The sequence below is a fragment of the Rattus rattus genome, chromosome 11 (assembly GCF_011064425.1).
Source record: "Rattus rattus isolate New Zealand chromosome 11, Rrattus_CSIRO_v1, whole genome shotgun sequence".
NCBI lineage: Eukaryota > Metazoa > Chordata > Mammalia > Rodentia > Muridae > Rattus > Rattus rattus.
This window is the reverse complement of record NC_046164.1, coordinates 74,060,800-74,085,039: the sequence shown is the minus strand read 5'-3', so window position 1 is coordinate 74,085,039 and position 24,240 is coordinate 74,060,800. Positions and strand designations below refer to the sequence as shown.

General features: G+C 46.8%; 3 protein-coding genes across 12 annotated transcripts in view; 2 read left to right on the top strand and 1 right to left on the bottom strand.

Annotated features, from left to right (window-relative positions):
• Emid1 (EMI domain containing 1) overlaps positions 1-3,407 on the top strand; it is a 45,557-nt gene extending 42,150 nt beyond the window's left edge. The window contains exons 14-15 of one of the 2 annotated variants that reach the window (XM_032916466.1): positions 76-166; positions 2,663-3,407. In XM_032916466.1, the coding sequence (XP_032772357.1) occupies positions 76-166; positions 2,663-2,790 (219 nt within the window). In that variant the 3' untranslated portion in view covers positions 2,791-3,407. The remainder of the gene's footprint in view (positions 1-75; positions 167-2,662) is intronic. The other variant, XM_032916468.1, reaches the window with a different exon arrangement.
• Positions 3,408-3,597: 190 nt separating this feature from the next.
• On the bottom strand, positions 3,598-9,874 carry Rhbdd3 (rhomboid domain containing 3). Of its 5 annotated transcripts, none has more exons than XM_032917029.1 (9): positions 9,469-9,642; positions 9,135-9,282; positions 8,427-8,630; positions 7,172-7,208; positions 6,338-6,527; positions 5,271-5,654; positions 4,380-4,542; positions 4,008-4,292; positions 3,598-3,923 (listed from the first exon to the last, which is right to left on the bottom strand). In XM_032917029.1, the coding sequence occupies exons 5-9, from the start codon at positions 6,483-6,485 to the stop codon at positions 3,746-3,748; spliced, it is 1,158 nt and encodes a 385-aa protein (XP_032772920.1). In that variant the 5' UTR covers positions 6,486-6,527; positions 7,172-7,208; positions 8,427-8,630; positions 9,135-9,282; positions 9,469-9,642; the 3' UTR covers positions 3,598-3,745. The 5 variants fall into 5 exon arrangements, with proteins under 5 accessions (XP_032772920.1, XP_032772923.1, XP_032772924.1 ...); XM_032917032.1 differs by having other exon boundaries at positions 9,529-9,638; XM_032917031.1 differs by lacking the exon at positions 9,469-9,642 and adding an exon at positions 9,770-9,874 and having other exon boundaries at positions 3,599-3,923.
• A 37-nt stretch (positions 9,875-9,911) lies between these two features.
• Ewsr1 (EWS RNA binding protein 1) overlaps positions 9,912-24,240 on the top strand; it is a 28,208-nt gene continuing 13,879 nt past the window's right edge. For 2 of the 5 annotated variants that reach the window (XM_032917025.1, XM_032917024.1), the window contains exons 1-7: positions 9,914-10,016; positions 14,870-14,906; positions 15,032-15,083; positions 16,936-17,059; positions 17,435-17,452; positions 21,027-21,213; positions 23,013-23,180. In XM_032917025.1, coding sequence (XP_032772916.1) covers positions 10,004-10,016; positions 14,870-14,906; positions 15,032-15,083; positions 16,936-17,059; positions 17,435-17,452; positions 21,027-21,213; positions 23,013-23,180 — 599 coding nt within the window. In that variant the 5' untranslated portion in view covers positions 9,914-10,003. Of the gene's footprint in view, positions 10,017-14,869; positions 14,907-15,031; positions 15,084-16,935; positions 17,060-17,434; positions 17,453-21,026; positions 21,214-23,012; positions 23,181-24,240 lie in introns of all 5 variants that reach the window. The other 3 variants (XM_032917027.1, XM_032917026.1, XM_032917028.1) reach the window with 2 other exon arrangements.

Genomic DNA, 24,240 nt, shown 5'->3' with positions numbered 1-24,240 from the left:
CCTTCTCCCCGCTTGGCGCCCAGCCCAGCCCTTAGAGACCAGACTCGCACTGTCTGTCTTCTTGACCTCCATCAGGCTCCTAGCTTACAGAGCTTCCTACAGCAGCAGGCTCAGCTGGAGCTCCTGGCCAGACGGGTCACACTGCTGGAAGCCATCATCTGGCCAGGTAACGGCAGGGCGGGCAGGCAGGGGCAAACCCTCCCATGATGGGCCTGGGACAGGCTTGGGCATGAAGATGCCCACGGTGCTTGGTTTGAGCCAGAAGACACTTTGCAGCCTCCCACTCAAGGACAGAGCCTGGCACATGAGCTGGCTTCCCTGCTCTGACCGTCACCTACCTGCACAGGCTCCAAAAGAGCCGACGGGTATAGCCGTGCCCTCGTGCAGCTTAGAGCTGGGGTAGGAGGATGGCACTGGCAGCGAAAGCTAAGAAGGGATAAGTGACAGCACTGCATTTAATGATGCTTCTGGCCTGCCGGGGACATGGCCGCATGGTAGAGCATTTACCTCACTTGTACAAGTCCCTGGATTCAGTCATCACCGTGAGGGAAGGAGACAGTTCATGAGGAAACAGTTCAGGAGGGCTTCCTGGAGGTAACGCCTCAGTGAAGACCAGAAGGGCAAACATCGTGGTGAGTGAACAAGCAGAGGAAGAACAGAGGCTGAGAAGTCTGCAGGGTTGTTTTCCTCAAGGTTTCCGAGAGGTGGAGCTGGACAGGGAATGTTCTAGAAGGCAGGTACAGGCAGCCTGAAAGGAAGTTGCACTCCTGGCTTCCGGAGTGAGGCTAGGGAGCCCATAGCTTGTGTGGGGAGATGGGGCTAACCATTCCCTGAGTGGGCTGTTCCACATTTGCCCCCTCCATCCCCTGTCTGACAGCCCAGAGGCTTCCACAGTATGGCCACCATCCCCTCTTATTAATCTAAAATCTGAGGCCCTAAGTGTTCTCTCTGAAAATGTCCTCGATTTTAGAAAACAGGCAGGGTCGAAACCAACCCTTTGTTCTTCAAAACTGGGAAGCACCATCAGAGCGTGGCTCGCACGGGCACTAGGGAACTGTCTGTCCATCCGTCAGTCAGTGTAGAGACTTCGGGAGTGCCTGAGGACGTTGGAGACCTCTTAGAAGAGGGGACCCTGTGTGGGGTCATAGGAAATACCTGGTTTTGCTATATGGAGAGTGACAACCCTGACAGGAAGTCTAATAAGACCTGGAGGTTGGAGTGAATGTTGTCCAAGTCAGGAATGGTGGCTACAAGTTTATGAGCCCAGCCCTGGGGGACTGAGACAGGATAGCAAATTTGAGGCCAATCTGGGCTACTCAACAAAACTTTGTCAAAAAAAAAAAAAAAAAAGTGCCTACAGACTGTTTCTAATTCCCACCCATCAGCCATGTGGCTTCGCTCAAGTCTAGAAACATCTGCCAGACCTCCTTCTACCTCACCAGCCTGTCTCTGCCTTAGGAGGGGAGACTGTGGTCTCCATGGAGACAGAGCAGAGCTCTACCCTGAGTCTCTTAGCCACCCATCCTCCATCCCCCATTGCCTCCTGGGGGCCTAAGGGACCACTGGGACCAGAACCAAATCTCAAATTCTCTGCACTTTTTCTGGTGCCCCGTTCTCTCTGTATCAGTGCAGCAGTAGGAGGGGCAGCCAGAGAGCACAGAGGGAGAGAACTGGGGAGAGCCACCATAACCTCATCCTTACCTGGAAAAGGTACAAGGCCCCCATTAGTGGCCCTAAGCAGCACCTTCAGTAAGAAGTGGTCCCCATCCTAGGAACAGAGAGGTGCTTGGCCAAGTACCCATCCTGGGGCTCTCCCCTACTGGGAAAATAGCTTACCCTGACCTCCCTGGCTTTATGGGGCACTAACAGATACTCATAGGCTTCCTGGACAAAAGAGCTTCTCGGGTTCGAAAGTTATTAGTTTTCTCAGGAGGCAAGTACACTGTGTTTACGCTTGGGCACAGGTCAGGGCAGATCTCACAACTCCCTTAGGAACCCACTTCAATCTCTGTTGGTGCTGCCTAGGTCCTCAGAGTCTGTCTGAAATGTCCTTAATTTTTGAAATCAGATAACTGGGGCCCTGACGGAGTCCAGTTCCCCTGAGGCTACTCAGAGCCAAAGCCTGACTCTACTAAGCCCTTTCCTCCAAAATGGTGCTTTAACCCAAGGGAAGAGGAAAATAACTCAGCTGGCTTAGTTATTTCATTCGGATGATCCAGAATTCATCTTCATTCCAAATAAGCCTCAAAAAAATGATCACTGCCAGACGCATGGATCCCAGCACTCGGAAGCAGAGGCAGGTGGATCTCTGTGAAATTAAGGCCTGCCTGGTTCACAAATCAAATGCAGGAGAGCCAGGGTTCTGTCGCACAGAGAAACCCTGCCTTGACAAACAAAACCAACAACAAAAAAACCCCAGGGAGTGTTATGTGGTGAGTCTACCCATCCCAATTAATCAAATCAGACATCAGGCAGCCAAGCACTCTCAATGGGCTAGGGGCTAAGAGGTTGTGGGCAGGTACTAGCCAGCCTTTAGATACCTGTATTTCCTTCAGTTCCATCTCTAGGATGCCAGGGTACCCTGCTACCTCCCAGGGCAGAGAGTGGGTTCCCCATGTGAATGTCCCCCTGACACAGCCTCTCTCCTCATTCCCTCCGGCAGAACCAGACTTGGGATCCGGGGCAGGCCCTGATGGCACAGGTACCCCCAGCCTCCTTCGAGGCAAGAGGGGAGGACACCCAACCAACTACCAGATCATCACCCCCAGGAGACGCAACGAGAGGAGCTGAGAGGGTGGTGGTGGTGGCTCTTCAGGGTTCAACACCAGGCTTCCTCCCCCAGCCTGGACTTGACTAGCTGCCTCCAGGGACTGCCAGTTCCTATTTATCACTATCCTCAGGGACCCCTGTGCCATCTTGGTCTTAGGGGTAGGCAGATTTCAGTGATGGCAGCCTGTACATGACAGACTAAACAGGGACTGGGCCTCAAAGTCAGGCCTCACTTGCACCTGGCTTCGTTCCCTCTGTGAAATGGGGTGAAGAGGCTCTGAAGGGGGTAGATGGAGGTACGAGGCTTCCAGTCCTCTCAGCTGCCTACAGTTGGGACCAAGGACTGCCTGGCCCCGCAGACATGCAAGGATTGGGGCAGAAGCCTCAGGTCCCCTCCTGTAGAACCTTGGGAGTCCAGTGTGCCCCTCATTTTCTGGTGCTGAGTTTCCGCCTGAGTCAGGCTGCTTAATTGCTAACGGAACGGTTGGTGCTTCTTACATCAGTTCTACCCCAGGCCCCCGCTGCTCCCATGTCCCATGAGGGAATGGGACGTGTAGAAGGGACTCCTCCTCCAAGTGTCTGCTGCGGATGCCCTGGATTGCTATGTATGGGACAATAAACATCCCTGCTTGACTCCACTACGCTTGGTCTCTATGTGCTGCCCAGGGCAGTCAAAAGGGTCCACCCAGGCCAAGGATATGAGGGCAGGAGCCCTGTGGTCCTGGATACCAGGAGTCATCCTCCTGCATCAGCCATGAAGTCACTGCTTGCTCACTCCTTCATCTTCCCTGATGCCAACACAGAGGAGCCAGACATGATAACTGACACGCAGGTTGAAAAGCACACCAGCTTTTATTCTTACAAAGCACCAGGGGAACATGGTGGGGCCTGCTCCTGCCCCAGGATGCTTTCAAGACCCCACCAAGCCCTCAGGAGACCAGGTAAGGACTCAGGCCAGGTCTACTCTCTTCTTAGACTATGAGGCCCCAGTGTCCTTGCAGTGGGCTGGACCGCTCCTCTCCTCAGTCACTAGGGCCTCGGTATCCACTAGCCCTTCCACCAGCAGGGACACTGCCCCCTCTACACGCCCTGTAGCTGCCAAGGCCACCGCAGCCTGCTCAGTGGGGAATCCCATATGCTGTAGCTGTTGCAGCCTGTGAGGTGGGGACAAGGAAGAAATGTCAGAGTGGCATGGTTCCCACATCAGGAGGCCACACCCCCTGCCCACTATGCCTTACCTTAGAGAAGACACAGAGGGCTTTGGTGACCACAGAGTGTTCTGGGAACCCTGGACTGACACATCAAGAAGTGAGGCCTGGATCCCTTCCTGTAGCATTTGCTCATCTAGGGCTGCCCACATCGGCGCTGCTGAAGCAAAGCTGGGCCCAGCCCAGTCCAAGTCCCTCTCCGAGTTCTTCCAGGTCAGCTGTCCAGGCCCCAGGCCTGGTGGAAGCTGAGCAAAGCCATCACTGTGAGGCCAGGAGCTTGAGGAAGCCAGGTAAGGAGGTCTAGGGGTGGCAGGCCTGTAGGGACAAAGGTGGATGGCCTGGACTGCCAGCCACTGTCACAACTTCCACTATCCAAGGCTGAGCCCCTGGCACTACCCTCACCTTACTCCAGCAGGATAAGTGACAGGCAGCTCACCCAGACTGCCTGGGGTGGGAAGGAGCCTCAGTGGCCAGCACCCGGCCAGAGTCCTGCAAAGGACACCTTCCTGTAACACCTGCAGTCTCCGCTCTGAGAGCTCCAGCCACCGGAAGGCCCCAGCGGCATCTGCCTGCCCAGGGCAGGGCGGCTAGTCAAGGAGAAACAAAATGAAGGGGGAAGGGGAATGTGCAGGTATCCCCGTGTGTCTTGCCTTGCTACATCTCTCAGGATCACATTTTCACTCACGTCAACAGCTGAAGCAGAGAACAAAATGCACTGCCTGAAACTAGTCGGCCAGAGGGGAAGAACCTTTTCCCCAGCCACCTCAGAAGCCTGTTCCCAGATCCTCTGTGCCTGAAGACAGATGCTACTGTCAGCAGACTTGACTGGTGTCTACATTCTGAAATGACCCCGTGATTGCCTGAATGGCTGTATGGTTCAGCCTGTTCTCTGGGTAGCTATTTTCCCATATCTTGGGAGCAAGGCTTATGTTTAAGATACCTGCACCATGGGCCTAAGTTGGCACTCTGTTCCAGAGAGCCCCAGGCTGGCTCCTACGCTGAGCCTTCCTTTCAGTTATGCCCTATACCCCGCCTGCTCACCTTAGCTTTGATGCCACCTCCACACAGGAACCAGGTTACTGACTTCTAGAGTCCCTTCGGCTCTCCCAAGCATCTCATAGGGCCCTTTGATTAGAAAGGACACCTACCTTCACTTGGCCAAGAACCCTGTCCCCAGCCCACAGCATTGCTCAAAAGATAGCACTGCTTAGAATGAATACCTGCCATCTTTCCAAGGCACCCAAGAGAACCAGCTACAGGTTCATGTGGTCCCTGGGCTCAGGCAAAGGATACAGGCTAGGCCAGCAAGAAGGCCACAAAGGAGCTGCAGGAAGGGTGGCTCAGAGCTGAGCAGCAGGGTCAGGGCCAGCAGCAGCCATGGTAGCAGCCATGGTGGCAGGGTCCTCTGAGGCCATCCTGGGTAGTAACTCTGCCCTGCCAGCATGGCTAGATGGACAGGCATATATCCACAGCCTCCAGCTGCACTGGACAGGCCAAGGCCTGCCAGCAGTACAGCCAGCAGCCCGGTAGCCAGGGCAAGCACGGTGGAGTTGTGCAGGAAGCGCAGAGTGCCCAGATGACACTCCTGCCACCAGCCCAGAGTGGGCAGGAGCAGCAGGCTCAGGAGCAGGCCAGGCAGTGCAGTGTGGCCCAGAGCATGGGTCAGCAGCCGGTGCACTGGGAACAAGAGGGTCAGGTCAGAGGGATGGATTGCCCTTTACTAGGGTCACCTGGTATGGCAGCCTCCCTACCCAGGAGCTAGGATGTCAAATGTCACTACCTAATCACTGGTAGAAAACACCAAAGTGTCCTCCAAGCACAGCTACTCTCTGGTTATATTAAAGCCAACCAACATACAGCAACCAACTCTTGCGTGTCGCTATGTCCCAGGCACAGTGAAGCTGCCTGTCACAGTTACCAAATCTCTTTTACATCTGGTTAATAACACTAGTTCTAATAAAAACTGCCTGCGAGAACCACCCACTCCCACAGAGCTGCATGACCTTAGAAAAAAGCTCTACACCTCCCTGAGCATTTGGGTTCCTAAATGTAAACCGGGGCAAGTGTGTAGGAAGTGTGTGTGTGGCTGAAAACCTTACTTCCAGGGGGAGCGGTCAGAACGGGATGCTACACGACCCCTACCCACAGCGTCCCTCTCACCTCCGTGCCTTACAGGATCCTCGGCCCTCTGTCTCCACGGAGGATGAGCTGGGCATGTCTGAACACTAACCTGTCCCGCCTGGGACACTCTGTCCTACCCCTGTATAGGCACCGTAAGGGTCACACTAATGCCACTAACTGGTTTCGGGTCCTAGAGTAAGTCTCTAGCTTCCTTCAAGGTTCATGCAGCCAGTGCTCACCCTGCCAGGGTTCCATTAGCAGCTCTGGAGCCAACCTGAGGCTGGGGCCAGCCCCCAGCAACCACAGGCAGCTCAGCAGCAGCATCAGGACCGAGGAAGCGAGGGGCAGTGCCCGGGACAGTGAGGCAGGGGGGTCCCAGGCATGCATAGCTTTGTTGATGGTGGTCAAAGGTGGTCCTGAGGCTGGATGCTAGCGATAAACAAAAACAGTGGCAAATTATTTTTGCTGCTTTTATCTGACTCCCTCTCAATTACTTTACCCATGACCCAGTTTTTTGTTTTTGATTTATTTATTTTATTTATATGAGTACACTATAGCTGTCTTCAGACACATCAGAAGAGGGCATTGAATCCTATTACAGATGGCTGTGAGCCACCATGTGGTTGCTAGGAAGTGAACTCAGGACCTCGGGAAGAGAGGTGTTCTTCTATTCTTTTTTTTTTTTCGGAGCTGGGGATTGAACCCAGGGCCTTGCGCTTGCTAGGCAAGCGCTCTACCACTGAGCCAAATCCCCAACCCAAGAGAGGTGTTCTTAACTGCTGAGTCATCTCTCCAGCTCCCAATGACCCCATTTTATAGAGGCAGGAACTGAACCAGCAGAGGCAGGTCCAATAGCTTGGCTGTAGTGGCTCAAGTCCCAACCTGTGTTCTTATTAGCCACCTTCCTATCCTACCTGCCTACATGTCTGAAAAGGGCCTGGGCCGTTCCTAATTAATGTCCTGATGGGGCCAGGGTGGTCGTGCACACCAGTGATCCCTGCACCCAGAAGGAGGAGACAAGGGAACTGGAGTTCAAGGTCATTAGAGATGCGGATCAGTGGTGGTGTGCTTACCTAGCCATACATAGGCAGCTGGATTTGTTTCCCAGTACTGTAAAAAGAATAAAAGAAAAATTTAGGAGCTCTTAAGTTAAAAAACCCAGCCTGGGTGACATGAGACCCAGGTTCGAAAAAAGCAAAACAGAGTCTGATGGGCCTTAAGTCTTAGTGGAAGATACAGGACCAGACAAGCTGAACTGGGGTCATTCACTGCCTAAAAGATGGGTATATTCCCCCTGGGAATGGCAAAGTCAAGACCAGCTGTAGCCCCTCAGCTCCAGCCTCCTTTCCAGAGTTCCCAGCCTTAGGGAGTCCTGATGGCCTCAGGTGGCCTTGAGCAGGGAGGGGCTGAGGCGCTAAGGGGACAAGCACTGGGGGTTGGAGGTGGAGCCACAGGAGGCCCACATTCCAAGCTTCATGAGGTGATTTACAGCTGCCGCACTATTTGCTCCCCACCCTTGGTCCTAGCCTCATTTTGCAAAGGATATTCCAGTGTCTGTGGCAGCTTTCTGCTGTATGTCCTTGGGCAAGTTTCCTAGTCTGTCAAATGCTGGTTCTGACACAATTTTCTCCTGTTTAAAGTTTTGTTGTTGTTTTCAACAAATCTCTTCACAGAACTCCAGACTGGGATGTGAGAGTCTCCCGTCTCTAACTAGGCTTTCAGTGCTGGGTCACAAATCTGCACCTTCGCTCCTGGTTCGGCCCCCAGCTCTTCTCAAACAAACCCAAAGCACCATTTCATTACTTAGGGAGGCATAGATAATTTACGAGTAAAGGAGGCGCAGCTGGTCAAAGCTCTGACCCCATGGCTATTCCCTGCCCTTACAGCAAAGCTTCTCTCCCCGTCTCTCCTCGCACCCAGCCCTTCCTCCAGGCTCGGTACCACCCCGGGGCAGTCCTCTGAGCCTCCTACTGAGCTGATTCTGGGCAGAAAGCGATCCTACTTAGCTTCCTTTCGAAGGCTTTTCCCCTCACATTTCTCAACTGTGAAAATCCCCTCTGCCCGCATCCTCCATCCCTCAGTAGGCCATCTCCTACTCACTCGGAATTGCGAATGTCCCCTTCCCACATTGTGAAGTTTATCCTAATGAGCAAAGTTTGGCTTTCCCCATACTCAAATAGCTTGTCTCCAGACTCCCTAGAACTCCTGCCTACTCAAGGCTCGATGAAAGACTTATTAGCATAGCCCCAGGTCCTGCAGGGGTGAACTCCACCCTTCACCTGTGGTACTGGGTTGAAGTTAGGAAAAGCAGGCAAATTTCACCCTTACCTGGAGGCAGGGTCACCTAAAATGAAGCTTCCTCTTGCACCTTCTCACAACCATTCCATCCCTGGGCACTAAGGGACAGGTCCATGGACATACAGAACTGGGCCTCGAGTCCTCTGGACCAGTCTCTTCTCTTTCTTGGCGGTAGGAATGGAAACTAGGGTCTCATACATCATAGGCAAGCCGGTAACACTCCTCCAACCATATCTTCAATTAATAAAATGGTACTTGTTAAGAATCAAATGAATCCAGCTACTCCTCCTAGAACACAATACAAACCTTTCCCCATTCAGATTCTGACGGGCCCCTATTAAGACACTGTGAGTCGTTAGCTAACAGACGCGGGTGCCTGGATCTCTCACCTGAAGGAGGTGATTTTACATCAAATGGGAAACTGGCGACTACACATCCGGCTCCCCGCTCCCTTCCATTCCTGCCGCCAGCCTTAAGCTTCAGCGGTGAAACCACGCCCATCCTCAGAAAGGCGTGACACGCCTCCTTCTCCCACATGGACCCTGGTTTCTTCAGAGTCCTCGCCCGCCATGCCATGCTAATGTTTGTCTGTGTTTGTCCACCGTGTCAGTAACTCTTAAAATAAAAAAAATAAAATAAAATAAAAAAAGAAACCCGCTCGCCAACAATCGGCCTCAGTGTCCTTCTGGAACCCTGGTCAGAGACTCTCAGAGCTATGCATCGTCACACCCTGCCTACCTTACTGGGAAGCCAGGAGGACAGAATGGGAAATCAAGGACAGTGGAGAAGCTTCCGGGTGGAGCACAGAGAGGGGAGTCCCGGGGTCTGGGTCGGATTCAGCTTTGTAACTCTAGGGGAAGTACTCAATTTCTTGGGCCTGAGTTTTCTGTTAAGACAAGGGTTTGAGTTGAAGGATGGATGATTATAGGGCTTCTCGACTCCGACCGTTACTGGGGTCGGGCGCGGCATTCCCGGCCTCCCTCCCAAGCAGACGGACCTCAGTCCCCTCCCCCGCCCGCTCAGGCCACGCGTCCAAGGTCCTGAGGAGCTCGTCCTCCCCACCCCCACCCACCCTGGAAAACCGAGGTGGGGGGCCCGCCCGGTAGCCTGGCCGCCCGCACCAGGCCGAGACCTAGGTGCCCCGAGCCCGCTGCGCGCACACACAGGCGCGTGATCCCGCCTGCCGATTAGTCAGCAGTTGTGCCAGGCCGGGATCCCTTCCCCCAGCCCTCCCGCCAGCCTCCGTCTCCCTCCAGGGCAGACTCTTCAGAGACGGTCCCTAGAGCCAGCGGGCGTAACCATTCCAAGCCACCAAGCCTCGTGCAGAGGATCCCTCGGGTTTGTTGGGGACACTCGCTCACTAGCGCGCTGACCCCTGAGGTGCCTTTTTTAGACCACGCGTCACGTCCGGCTCTTTGGAGAGGATTGGGTCAACGGTTTCGGGAGCAAAGAGCCGGATATCGCCGGCTCGTTTCTCTTCGCCCACCCCCGTGGCCTGGCCCTATGGTAGCGTCCGAGGTTGCGGGTTTCGCGCCTGCGCAGTGCGGCGCCTAGGGGGAACGCGAGAGGGAGACGGACGTTGAGAGAACGAGGAGGAAGGAGAGAAAATGGCGTCCACGGGTAAGTGGAGTGGGATCGCGGTCGCGCCGGCCACGGCTGGGACGCTCAAACTGGGGGGCGCTTGTCTCTGGGGGTGGCAGGAATGACTCAGTGGAGTTGCCGATAGGGGTTGGAGTTCCCGCCGTGGCCCGACGAGCTCGGGGGGTCCGCGTTCCCTTCCCCTCCCCCCCCACTAGGCGGGCTGGTTCTGGAACCTTCCGGTGCCCGCGTTGCGCGCGAGGGCCTCGCGGTAGCTGGGGCGTGCGGAGCCCGTCTTGGCCTCCTTTGTGTGGCGGTTGTCGGTGCTGGTGCGCCCGGTCTCTCGCCACGTGGGCGGGGCCTACGGTCTCTGAGGCCCAAAGGGGACCGCGGCTGGGCCTGGAGCTCATCACCCCGAAGGCGCGTGAAGCGAGGTGTCTGATGGCGGCTCGAGAAGCCGTGGCCGGTTTCCCCTGTCACCTCTCCTCCTATCGCTAGCCTAGGGGCAAGTGTTTATTGTGTAGAAACTCAGATAAAAAACAAACAAAAAAACGTCGCGAACGTGTAAGCTGAGGGGCGCCGGCTTATGAGGAGCCCCATTATCCTCCAGGCCTGTCCGGGCCCGGCGCTACCAAGCTGCCCCCTGGAGGGCTCCCAGCTCAAGCCCAGCGCTGGCTTGCTCGGTCTTTTAGACCTAGTTGGCGCCCCCAAATCTTCGTTCTCCCGACTCGGAGGCTTCGGTTTTATGTGTTAACTCCACCTCCTTCCCTACCCAAAAAGCAGTAGCTTCCCAGTGTCCCTTTCTCAGCGAACGGCGTGGGGGATTGGTTGTATAACAAGGTCCGTCTGGATCCGGAGAGGAGAATCTTTCCAGAAAGAAATTTCTAGCATCTTTGCTCCAGGAGTAACAGAAAAGCCTCGGCCCCCACGTTTCTACAGGCCTGCTCATTAAGCTAGCAGGCTGATTTATTTCTTGGTCCTATTGAGGGCAGGGAAAAGAGACCCATAGCGGACTTGCAAAGTCCACGGCGGGAACTGGAGGATGTGATGGATGTTGTGGTCCTTAACGGGGGAATAAGTGTATAGCCTAGCCTTCACCTGCAGTTCGGCACACAGTTAACTGGCACGGAGGCGGGTTTTGGTTGTTTGTTTTCGCTTCTGGGGGGATCTGTGGTCTGAAAATGTGGCCTTGGAGGCAGTAGGAGAAAGCGAGGGGGAAGACAGGAAAAGCTCTGGGGTCCTTCATTTGGCTTAGGAAAGCATCCAGCATCACAATTTGACGAAGCAAACGATGTAGTTAGTAAACAGGTGGCTTTTGGTACCAGGCTACCTAAAGTGTCCCCAAGAGAAGATAGGAGATTCTTCTACAGCCTACTGTATCTTAGTGAAAAAATGCTTCCGTGGACCTTTTAGCCTCTAAAGCCCAAGAAAACAATGGCAGGTTTTCTGCTTCATAGATCATTGCCACTTTTTAGTCATCTTTGTTATCAGCAAGTGCAGATAAGCACCGTGAACCAAATTCGAGTTTAAAAGCGTGCTGTTCTACACCCACAGTCCTGGCCCTGTTGAGGGAACTTTATTTAAGATTTGGTAGTCCTTTCCTGAAAAAACATAGTTTAGTTTTACACCTTTTAAAAGATTTAATTGACTTTAGGCAGTGGTGACGCACACCTTTGGTGCCAGGGCTGGGAAGGCAGAGGTTGGTCTCTTGAGTTCGAGAACAACCAGGGCTACACAGAGCAATCCTGTCTCAGAAAAAATAAAATTATTTTCTTGAGCCCTTCAGTTCTTAGAGCAACATTTTTTGGTTCCAACAAAGTTACCCTTGCTAGCTTTTTAATGTATTATGTAGCCCAAACCTTCAAATTTTTTCAGTTTGGCTAATGAAGGCCCTGAAGCAAGTCATTGCTTTAGAGGAATAATGGTTTCCCCTCACCTGTATCTTGTAGAATAGTAACTACAGAGGATGTCCAGTAAAGCAGAATTACAGTATCTAAATAACTGTCAAAACAAAAAGTAAAACATTACTGGCATTCTAGGATGGCCCCTACCCTACATCATAGCCCCTCAGCCTGCCTTTTTTAAGTCTTTACATGTTTGGTCATTTAAGGACTTTTTTTTTTTTTTTTTCAATTGTCTATTGATTTGACCGTTGCTTCAGTGTCATGTTTGAGGCAGGCTTATGTGCTGTATTGGGGTGGGGGCAGTGATTGCCTTTTCCTTAGCCCACCAGATCTTTGGTTGCACCCTCATCTGAGGTGGTCAGCTGTTCTGTAGCAGCATTGCCAGTTTTACATAACTGCTCTTGTGTAAGTCTTTGTAAACATGGAACTTAATGCCAATGATTCAAAAAGTCATCTTTACACAGAAACCTCAACAAAATGTAGGTTGCAGTATTTGGATTAAATGTTGGTGGTATATTTTTACAAATGCTACATGGAAGGAAGTGATTTACAGGTGTTTCTTTTCTTTTTCCTTTTTTTTTTTTTTTAAATATAAAGAATGTGGCAAGTAGCCAGTCATAGTTTAATCCTAGATTGGGGAGGGCAGAGTTTGAGGCCAGCCAGAGCTACATAGTGAGACCCTGTCTCAAAAAAAAAAAAAAGCAGACAAAAAAGGAAGGTAGCAAGTAGGCATGGAGGTACACACCTATAATTTCAGCACTTAGGTTGTAAGAACCATATGGGCTCTGTAGAAAGTTTGAGGCTAGGCTGGTCTATATAACTAATTAAGGTCATCCAGCTATGTAGTTAGATCCTGTCTCAGAACTTCCCATCACCCCCAAAGAACATGTACCATTATTGGAAATGCTTCAGGATTTTGTTATAGATTATGTTTTTATTGTAGGTATCTTTTGGACGGCTTACTGATAATATTGGTAATCACCGCTCTGAATTTAAGGGCATAGAGGAAGGTACATGAGGTGCAGAAAGGTTGAAAGACAGTCAGTTTTAAGATATAAATTCAGGCCAGGTGATGGTGGTGGTAGAGGCCTTTAGTCCCAACACTTGTGGGGCAAAGGCGGGTAAATCTCCGTTTCAATACCAACCTGATCTACAGAGTGAGTTCTAGAACAGCCAGTGCTACACGAAGAAACCCTGTCTCAGGAAAACCAAAGTGGGAGGTGAGGGAGAGAGATGAGTTCAGAAAAGCACTGTTGCCAGGCCAGGGGATTGTGAAGCTTTGGATTTGCATGGAGTGAGCAAGACCCCTCCATGAAGGGAGATATCTGCTGTTACTTTTGGGTGAGAGACGACTTTCTGATTGGAAAAGAGAAGGACCCTTTTGTTCTGTCTTAATGAACACTAAACAAGAAATGTATTCTTGAGAGAGGGACTAATTAGGTAGAATTAATTTTTAAAAGATTCCTCTGCTTTTAAAAAAAAATGCCCAAAACTTATGTAGCTTTAATTCACTGGTGTTTTGAAAACTTAGGCATTTATTTTCGTTACTTGATGCCTCCATAGATCAAAATTAGTTCTTTTTTTATTTGTTTTTGAGATGGGGTCTTTCATAGCCCTGGCTGCCCTGGAATTCACTGTAGACCAGGCTGACCTCAAATTCAGAGATCCGCCTGCCTCTGCTTGAGTGCAGGGATGAAAGGGATATGACACCTCATGAGGCTAGTTCTTTTTGATATAGTATAGGTTTCGTTATTTTGTCCCGTCTGTCCGTGTCCCCCCCCCCAGCTGAGGACCGAACCCAGGGCCTTGCGCTTGCTAGGCAAGCGCTCTACCATTGAGCTAAATCCCCAGCCCCATATAGTATAGGTTTCATATGAGAAAGAAAGTGATGGGTAGACTTATTTACAAAGAAAAACATTGTGATTTTTTTGTTGTTGTTGCTGCTGCTGCTGCTGCTGCTGTGAACACCAATTTTTCCCCTAGGCCTATAAAAAAGTGCTGTTTTCTCTTCGCCAGTTTTGGGATAGTGGGCTGGAGGTGGAACCAAAGGCATCCACACATATCAGGTTATAGTCCAGGGGAATGAGCACATAGTCCTGCCGTAGCTTGTACACTCCCATCCTTAACCTTGGTTTCCCTGCGGTTTCTCTCTTTTTGTGATAGTAGGAAGATAACAGCTCTTGACAGCTTTTTAGATTTAATGACTGTCCTGTTTTCTGCTATTCTGTTTCACTTGTTGCAGTTCTAGGGAATTGTGGTTGGCCTTTCTAAAGTGATAGGCTGACAGATGCTGGACATTGTAACTTGGTCTTGTAATTACTTCACTAGGGAGGCAGAAGCAGGTGAATCTCAGAGTTGGAGGTTATGTAGAGAAATCCTGTCTCAAAGCTACAAAAATGCCAGGTGTGATGGTGACTTTTAATCTGTGGGGCAGGCGGGCAGCAGAGACTGAATCCCTGAGCTCAACGCCACCATGGTCTACAGCTGGGCAGAGAAAGCCCATCTCAAAAAGCAGAAAGAAAGAAAGGAAGGAAGGAAGGAAGAAAGGAAAGAAAGAAAGAAAGAAAGAAAGAAAGAAAGAAAGAAAGAAAGAAAGAAATGTTAATACTTTCTGTGGCTCTTTAGATCTGACAAAAAGGTTGATACTGTTTTGTGGTCTTGGTTTCTATTAGACTTAAGACAATGATTGTGTCTTTGAATTGATACCTGGTAGTTGACATGGGTTTATGGTTGTAGGGTCTCTGGAAGGTATCCCTGCCAACTCAACTGTCTTGACCTCAGTAACTAGTATCTTCAGACTGTGTAGAGTCAACTGACTTAATTTAATTGGTTTGTTGTTGTTGACAGATGAGATGTGCTAACTGGGATGTGTCTGCATATAGGTCCACTCTAAACGTTGTTGTTGTTGTTGTTGTTGTTGTATTTTGAATTCCAGCTGTCTCTTTTCCCCTTTCTTGTCTGGGCTAATAATTTTTTTCTCCTTTCTTCTAGATTATAGTACCTATAGCCAAGCTGCAGCCCAGCAGGGGTAAGTCAGCCTTCTGCAACAATAATTTGGTTTTAGAGTATGAGGCCTTTTGTAATTGTAAAGGATGTATATAGTAATACAGTCAATGTTCTGTAGTCAATTCTTGTGTTTAATTCTTTTTGCAGCTACAGTGCTTACACCGCCCAGCCAACTCAAGGATATGCACAGACCACCCAGGTAATCCAAAGACAGGGATGCTAGTTATGTCTTCAGTGGAGATGTTTCAGTTGGCCACTAAAACAGTGGCTAAGAGGTCTTTTTCTTTTTTTAATTTTATACAAGTAAATAGTGATAAGCTTTTAAAACTCAAAATTTTTAATCTTTGACAATGAGGGTTGTAGTGTAACCATTTTAAAGCTGAAAATGGGCTTTTTAAAAATTCGTAGGCTCAAAGTAAATATCTTGTTGCAGTTTTGCTTTGTGCATATTTTATTATGCTTAATCATTGTTGTAATTTTTTTTTAAATGGTAACTAATCTTTTTTTTTTTTTTAAGATTTATTCATTTATTATCTATAAGTATACTGTAGCTGTCTCAGATACACCAGAAGAGGGCATCGGATCTCTTTACAGATGGTTGTGAGCCACCATGTGGTTGCTGGGAATTGAACTCAGGACCTCTGGAAGAGTAATCGGGTGCTCTTAACTGCTGAGCCATCTCTCCAGCCCCATTGTGTAATTTTTAAAGAAAGACCATCTTAGAATCATTGCAGATGAGCAGATTGTACTGTGAGGCTATTGTATAACTTGCTAGTGGTTGCACATTAACTAGTGGAGTTAGCTTGGAATATTACTGTTCCTCAGCTCTTGTTAGTATGTCAGTCTAAGTTTAAAACCCAGGCCAGGGGCTAGAGTTGGTTCTTTGAAAAAGTGCCCGCCACCCAGCCTAACAACCTGAGTTTGATCCCCAAGTCCAACACAGATAGCTCCTAAAAAATTGTCTTGTCCTCTGACCTGTACACATATACCATGGTATGTGTGCACCCCTCCACCAGTCAAAATAAGTAAACACTTAAAAACCTGGAGCTGGGGTATGGTGGTGAATGTGTGCCAGCACTGCAGAAATATTTGAGGGGGGGCAGGAATTGACTAGGAATTGGTAGAATAATGTGATAGACTGGCTCCAGCCACCAACACCTCCTGAAAAAGCCAAGGATGACAGACTCTAGAATCTAGAAGGTAGTTGCCTATATTACCAAGAATTAATTACCTCAGCTGGACCTAGTGGTGGTGCATACCTTTAATCCCAACACCAGGGGCTTAGGTGGGTGGACCTCTGAATTTGAGGCCAGCCTGGTTTACAAAGCAAGGTATAGACTAGGACGACACAGTAAGTCTCAAAAAGAAAGGGGAAAAAAAGAATTACCTTTTAATTCTGGAATGATCCATGCTAAAAGTAGCTACTAACTGCATGGAAACATTCTGGGCTAGGCAGGAAGTCATGCTTCTGGCAGATTTTACTTTTAATTGCTCTTTCAAATCTACAATGTGAGCAGGTTAATATCTGAAAGAACAGCTCATTCCTTATCTGATTTTTAAGTGTAATGATGTCTGAGTTTAGAAACCATAAGCTTGCTATATTGACAAACATAAAGAGAACATGAACTGTTCTGATTTATTTTCTTGAAATAGAATTAATAGTTTTATTTTTGTAGTCCTTGAATGTTTTTTCCCACCCAGAGCTGGGGACCGAACCCAGGTCCTTGCGCTTGCTAGGCAAGTGCTCTACCACTGAGCCAAATCCCCAACCCCAATAGTTTTATTTTTATATCATGCTGAAAATCTAGTTTTCATATCCAGCAAGATGCTGGCTGAATCTTGGATTATCCCTCTGTGCTGTCAATTACATGGTTAATAAGAATGATAATTTGTCTTGTTTTTATGCCATTGCTTTTGTAATTTCTTTTTTATACCAGAAAGCAGTATTTTCTACTTTGATTCTCCAGTTTATGAACTGATAAATTAGGTCATTACTTGCCTAAAATACAAGGTTCTCTTATGAAGCTATTGCATGAATTTCTTTGGAGCAGGCATATGGGCAACAAAGCTATGGAACCTATGGACAGCCTACTGATGTCAGCTATACCCAGGCTCAGAGCACTGCCACCTACGGGCAGACTGCATATGCAACTTCTTATGGACAGCCTCCCACTGGTAAGACCAGCCGTCAAGAGACTAGGTGATAGTGTCAGGGGATTTGGTGAAAGGCCTGCTGTTTATGCTCTTAGGTCTATATTCTGGCCTGTATGTTGACATCTGGGGATCTTTTATTCTGGGAAGTATTTTTTTCCTTGTTAATTTTCCTTGAGTGCTATCCAATAGAATGTGGGTGGAATAAATTCTAAAAGAAGAAGAAACTAAACTTTTATACACTGTCTAATACACAAAATAGAACTAATGTAAAAGACTGTACTAGTGCTAAGAATGAGCCTTCTTAAACTGAGATGCTTAAAAATCAAAAGTGGTTTTCACATCTGTTTGCTTCATCTGATAGTGTACCCTCTACTTTTTGTTTTGTGCTTTCCACAGTAGAAGGGACCAGTACAGGTTTGACTATCCTGCTCATTCTTGCATGGGAAATGCTTTCCATCTTGTCTAACCCTGTAATGTTAACCCTTAGGTGTTTTCATTTGTTTAAACCCTAAACTTTCTAACATCACAAACAAAGGTGCTAATGAGGAAACTGCTTCAGGTGCCATTGGCAGATTCATGTCCTTATAGTTTGGGAAAGACTTTTTACTATGAACTGTCCTTTTGTCAAGCCTTAATAGTTTGCCTTCCAAAAGGTATTAGTATTACTCCAACTGATTTTCCCTGCTCCCTGAAAGCTAGATTGCATGATTAGTTTTATGTAAGGGAACAGACTTGCCACCCTGCATGTATATGTTTGTCTGTTGTATAACACAGGCACATTTTATTTTCTGTTTAAGCGTTACAAATTGTTTTAATCCATTTTCTGTTTTCGGTGTTTTGATTTTTTTTTTTAATCCATAGTGTGTTTTAAACATAAGTAGCATTCCAGGACACTAAAAAGAGAAACTGGTCTAAGAATAAATAATATGTAAAAAAAAAATGGTAATTTTTTTCTGTGGAATGTTGTATGATCTAAGAAGGTCTTAGAGATGTAAAGATTTCATCTTTGAACTATCTGAACTTCTGAATTATATTGGTTATAGGAAAAAAATATATTTTTCTTATTGTCAACGGATTTTGTGAGAACTTAGCTAGTCTATCTTAACTACTGTGTAGGGTTGGAAGTGTTTATTAACCTAGTGCAGGTGTGGGGAGAGCTGAAACTAAAAGTATAGATTTGAGAACATAATGGCTTAGATCTAGCGTTTACTATCCCTAAGCCATTTAACGCGGTCAGGTCGTAAGAAAGTTCTTAAGCAGAGTAAAAGGTCTAGGTGCACATGCCTTTAATCCCAGCTCTAGGGAGGCAGAGGTAGACATCTCTTAAATTTAAGGCCACCCTGGTCTACAGAGAGTCCCAGGACAGCCAAGGCTACACAGAAAAACTGTCTTAAACCTACCCACCTCACCTCCCCCAACCCCCAAAAAAGAGAAAGTCAAGTCCGGTAAGCCCAGAAATTACAGAATACTGTATACCAGCAAAAAAAGAGAAGATGGCTTTGGTGAGTCAGACTCTTTTGCGTGGTAATAAGGAGTTTGTACACACTAGATGATTGGAGGCTACTTCTCATAGTCATTCCTGCTAACTGCCTTAAAACTATAGACTGAACGTTAACCTTCATGGCTTAAGTGGGAACCAACAGGTGGGAAGCAGGATAGCACATTTTTCTGTTTCACATGCTGCCTTTATGCATAAAAGTTAGTGGAGAAGTGTTAGAGAATGGGTAGAAATACACTGTTCTTTTCTCGGATTCTAATGGAAGCTTCGGAAGAAGGGAACTATGTATCTACATTTCACATTACAGAATTCAAACAGTTCTTAATCTGTGATTTCTGATGTTCACTATAAACAGACTTTCTTTGTACAGTGTTTCTTACCACCATTTCTTTTGAAGAAATCATATAGATGTGCTTGGTCTCTTGTCACTGTTCTGTTGGTTTTTGTTCATTTTGCTTGGCTGCTTATGTGGGTGCTTCAGATTATTAAAAAGATTACTAATTAGCCCAGTATCTGTTACTATATAAAATTGTTACAACAGGCTCTCTCACTGCAGTTTAGAGATACAAGTTACTGTCTTCATCAGTTTAGTTTGTGTTTAACTTCTGTGAATCTTGGAAGAAGGGAGAAGTCTTAGAAAGAGAAATTGGACTTCAACTGTAGTTGAATGTGTATGGTTACCTTTAAAACAAAGATTCAGATACATAGGGCTGGGGGTGTAGCTCCATGATAGGATGCTTGCCTAGCATGTATGTGAGGTTCTGGGTTCTATACTCAACACCACAGAACAAAAATCTCACTTAACATGAGCATGTCAACTCAAAATTGTTAAGGCTTTTTTGTGAAATACATTTTTAATGGTTTTTACCAGTTTATATGGGAAACTATGGTCTTTGTATATAATTTTAGGATCTCCTTTGAGTGTTTGAGAAGAAAGGATTGTGTTAGTGCTACAAAAAGTACTTTAGATTCAAAAAGTTGAGCTAGGTATGCTAGCAAAGGCCTTCAGTCCTAGTACTTGGCAGGCTGATCCCGAGTGAGTGCAAAGCCAGCCTGAGCTACACAGCACGTTTCAGGCCACCAAGGGCTACATAGTGAGATCCTGCATCAAAGAAACAAAAAGAAGTTGAAGCAGGTTGTGGTACATGGCTGTAATCCCAGAAATCTGACATTTGAGGTGGAAGGCATTGCAAGCAAGTCTGGGCAATTTAATGATACGTCTCTGTCTCTCTTCCTCTTAAGTTTGGCTAGTTCTAAGTGTAAACTAAATTAAGTAGTCTTGGTTCAAGATAGGTTTTAAATATTAACGCTCTTTTTTGTTTTTTGTTAATGTTGGGGGTTTTCAGTATGGGTGGGTGGGTTTTTTTGTTGGGGGAGGTTGTTTATTTGTTTGGGTTTTTATAAGACAGGGTTTCTCTGTGTAGCCTTAGCTGTTCTAGACCTCTGTAACCCACGCTGGCCTCAAACTAGAGATCTTTTTGTTTTTGTGTGTTGTTTTTTAACTAGGTTCTCCTTTGTAGTTTACTCTGTTGGAAATTGTGATCTGAGAATGTTGAGATCACAGGCATGCCCCAATCAGAAAATCCTTTTTAAACTTTTGTGAGAATTGGATGTGAATCCTGGCATCTGGGCTCAGCCTTTTAGTGCATTATTTACTGTGCCTGTTGACTGTAAAGAAGGCAAAGAGCCCAGTACCAGGGTTGTCCTTTTACCTCCCTTTCTGGAACATTTTATTTCCTGTTTTATTTTTTAATTAGTTGAAAAAAATGTGTCTATAATCACTAAAAAACCATCCCTGTCTTTCTTACTCACACCAGGGCAGAAAGAAGCCTGCTCTCCATGGCAATGTGTTTTAGTGTTTTTTGTTTTTGTTTTTGTTTTTTTTTAAAGGCTGTTCTTTCTTGAGGTAGAGAATGTAGCTTAGTTGGTAGAGTGCTTGCCTGGTATTTATGGGGTCCTGCACCACATAAACTAGGTTTGGTGTGACCAGTATTCTCAAGGCTGGAAACTTGAAACAGGAATCAAAAGTTGAAGGTTATCTTCTGCTACCTAAGGGATTTGAGGCCAGCCTAGGCTACATGAGACCCCTGTCAAAACAACAGTAAACACACTTCACTTTTCTCAGAAATATATTTTGAAAACAGAAATAGTGCTTTAGATTTTAAATATTTTGGGGTCAGTGAGATGGCTCAGCAGATAAAGGCACTTGATTGCCAAACTTGATAACCAGAATCCAACTTCCACAACTTGTCCTATGCTTCCACACACATGCCCTGATGAGCTCCCATGTGCACACACGTAATGCAAAATAAATACATGTAATAAAAACAATTTAAACACGCCTTTGTTGCTACTTTTCCCTGCAAGAAAAATGTAGGAATTTGTGGTGCTTCAGAGTTGGGCCGTTTCCAAGTTGTTTTGGTGATAAATGCACAGGTATGGCTCTGGCAGGGCGGGCAGAGAATCTTACCCAGGTCTCTTTTGTTGTAGGTTATACCACTCCAACTGCCCCCCAGGCGTACAGCCAGCCTGTCCAAGGATATGGCACTGGGGCTTATGACACGACCACTGCTACCGTCACCACAACGCAGGCCTCTTATGCAGCTCAGTCTGCATACGGCACCCAGCCTGCCTACCCAGCCTATGGCCAGCAGCCGGCAGCCACTGCACCCACAAGGTAAGGCCACAGTTGTTGGTTCCTCTGCTGCTCAGCTTTGGTGATTTAAATTGCTCTTCACATTCACTAGGTATTGACTGTTACCCCAGTGTTTCCAGAGTGCCTGAGCACAGCACACAGGTATTCTGTTGAGGGCTAGAAATGGAGAGTGTCATCTGCCAGGTTTCAGAACTACTTTTGGGGGAAGGAGGTAGCTGTTTTTCTTTCCTAAACACAAGGAAACTTGAGTACATGTTTCCCATATTGTTTAGCAATAGAACTTAATCTTTGGCTCAGTGACGCTGTTAATTGTTAACTGCTTTCCTTTAGGAAATATGTGGTAGTTGTAGTACATGGTGGAAAGGTTAGACTTGAGTCAAGAAGTACTGTATGTCAATTTTGTCAGTAAAGGATATTTCCATATCTGGGAAGGTTCAGTTGAAGAAGTTGACAAGATTTCCTCAATATTTGTAGTGATTAGTGGTTTGATAACCAAAAGTCATAGACAAATTTATAGCTGGTTAGCCAGTTATGTGCCAAATATTAAGAGTCCAATAAAGTACTCTGACTGCTCAGTAGATAAATGAGATATATTACTTAACAGAAGGTTTCAGGTCTTTACTTTAGACAATGCACGTAGGTGGCTTCTGCATACAGTCTTGAAGGAGCACAAGATTCTGATTTGAAAGAAGACTATAGGGAATAAACAAGAGGTCATCTTGTAACCTAGACTTTTTATCTGCTATAGAGGTAAGAAATTAGCTCTGGCAAACACTCTCAAAATTACTTCTAAAGTGCAGTGAGTAATCAGAGCCACTTGTAGCTAATATCCAAAAAACCCCGTATAGTACTTCTATTTAACTGGCTGATTCCTAAAGGCCCCACTCTAGTTGGGTTAAATATTGGAGAATTTTGTTAGATATACAAAGTCCCATGTGATGCTCTTCTGCAGTAGTGTGTATCTAGGCCACAGATCTCCATCGTGTATAAATTGGTTTTGATAAGTCACTGATTTGTGTCACCCTTTCCTCCATCCTAGTTTTCTGAGCTGACACCTGCTTATAACCCATTTCATCTCAGTGAGGAAACAGTACTTCTGCATCTGCTGTAGTCCACCTGCTGATCGGGGCTTTGCTTTAAGTAGCCCCCTAGCTTAGCTCTGCCACTGCCTTCCCCTAAATTGTTTGTGCCATGAGGAAGTGGGACTTCTGAGTTATTTCTGTGTTGTTGAGAATGATTTTTATTATTTAATGATAGTGTTTGCTAGTTAGTCTGAGCATGGGGTGGACTCATCCCCATGCCCATTTTGTGGAGATTGTCGTCTTCTTGTCTGTTTCTAATCAGTGAACCCACAGATATCAAAATCTATAAATTAGTGACCTTGAAATAACTCTAAACTTGAATTTGCATTAAGTTCACTTTTTTTTTTTTCTTTTTTTCGGAGCTGAGGACTGAACCCAGGGCCTTGAGCTTACTAGGCAAGCGCTCTACCACTGAGCTAAATCCCCAATCCTGTTAAGTTCACTTTTTAAAAAAAGTGTTTTCTTCCTCCCCTTCCCAGTACTTGTTCATATTGGCAACACAGGCTTATGAAGTCTCTTAGTAGCTCTTAATACAGAACAAATTTTAAAAACAAAAACATTGTTAACTCTCTCAGTGTTTTCTTCCAGCAAATACTAATGAATGATACTGGGTTTCATTTACTTTATTTTCAAGCTTGGTCTTAACATTTCCTATTGCTCAAAGAACTGGGGGGTTCTTATCTAGGGGGTGTGTGGGTTGTTAAAATTAAACCTTAACTGTTTTATTTTTCCTTTTAGACCACAGGATGGTAACAAGCCTGCTGAGACTAGTCAACCTCAATCTAGCACAGGGGGTTATAACCAACCCAGCCTAGGATATGGACAGAGTAACTACAGTTATCCCCAGGTTCCTGGGAGCTACCCAATGCAGCCAGTCACCGCACCTCCATCTTATCCTCCTACCAGGTCAGTCTCATTTTTGTGGCCAGTGAATTAGTAATAATACGACAGGTATTTTCAGGTTATTGACTAGCTAGCATTGGCGTCCTTGGGTAAGATTTGTTTTCTGACTTGCCCATATTTGACCACAAACCTAGTTAATATTTAGACCTCAGCCTTGGGTTCCATAGCAGTGCCTGGAATCTAGCTAATAACTGTTCTCTAAATAATGACCCCAAAACGTCAGTTAACTGAAAGTATGGGGCTAGAGAGATGGCTCAGCAGTTAAGAGCACTGATTGCTTTTTCAGAGATCCTGAGCTCAAGTCCCAGCAACCACATGGTGGCTCATAACCATCTATAATGGGATCTGATGCCCTCTTCTGGTGTGTCTGAAGACAAGAACAGTATACTTATATATCATTAAATCTTTTTTTAAAAAAAAAAAAAAAGTATGAGAGACAAATGTTTGACACCACCTACACAGAACTGTAGCAATTATCCCCTCAACACAGGCACCATGGGTAAAGTTAAGGACAAGACTTCCTGCTGCCATTTGTAGTGCTGGAGAGGGAATCTGGGGTCTTGTTCATGGCTGGAAAGGTACTTCTGAAGGACTCCAGCTGAAGTTTCCTTGTCCTTCATTTTCTGTCCTAATCATTGTAGCTACATTGTCCAATTTTAGTTTCTTTAAGGAAAACTACAAGTTTTCTGACCTGTGAATTGAAAGAATTGTTTTAATTGGCTAAGATATAATAAATAGTTCCTGTTTGTATCTGTCTTTTTTTTTTTTCTTCTTTTTTTCGGAGCTGGGGACCGAACCCAGGGCCTTGCGCTTGCTAGGCAAGTGCTCTACCGCTGAGCTAAATCCCCAACCCCTGTTAGTATCTGTCTTAGTCAGGGTTTCTATTCCTGCACAAAACATCAGGACCAAGAAGCAAGCTGGGAAGGAAAGGATTCATTCAACTTAGACTTTCACATTTCTGTTCTTTACCCAAGTTCAGGACTGGAACTCATACACAGCAGGAACCTGGAGGCAGGAGCTGATGCAGAGGCCATAAGAGGGGTGCTGCCTACTGGATTACTTC

What these genes read in the sequence shown, in the direction of transcription:
- Rhbdd3 (XM_032917031.1), bottom strand. Translation starts at nt 6,485, where the DNA reads ATGCATGCCTGGGACCCCCCTGCCTCACTGTCCCGGGCACTGCCCCTC. An exon ending in GCTAATGGAACCCTGGCAGG is followed by an intron (nt 5,655 to 6,337) that starts GTGAGCACTGGC and finishes TCTTGTTCCCAG; the next exon opens with TGCACCGGCTGCTGACCCAT. An exon ending in ACTTATCCTGCTGGAGTAAG is followed by an intron (nt 4,293 to 4,379) that starts GTGAGGGTAGTG and finishes TTGTCCCTACAG; the next exon opens with GCCTGCCACCCCTAGACCTC.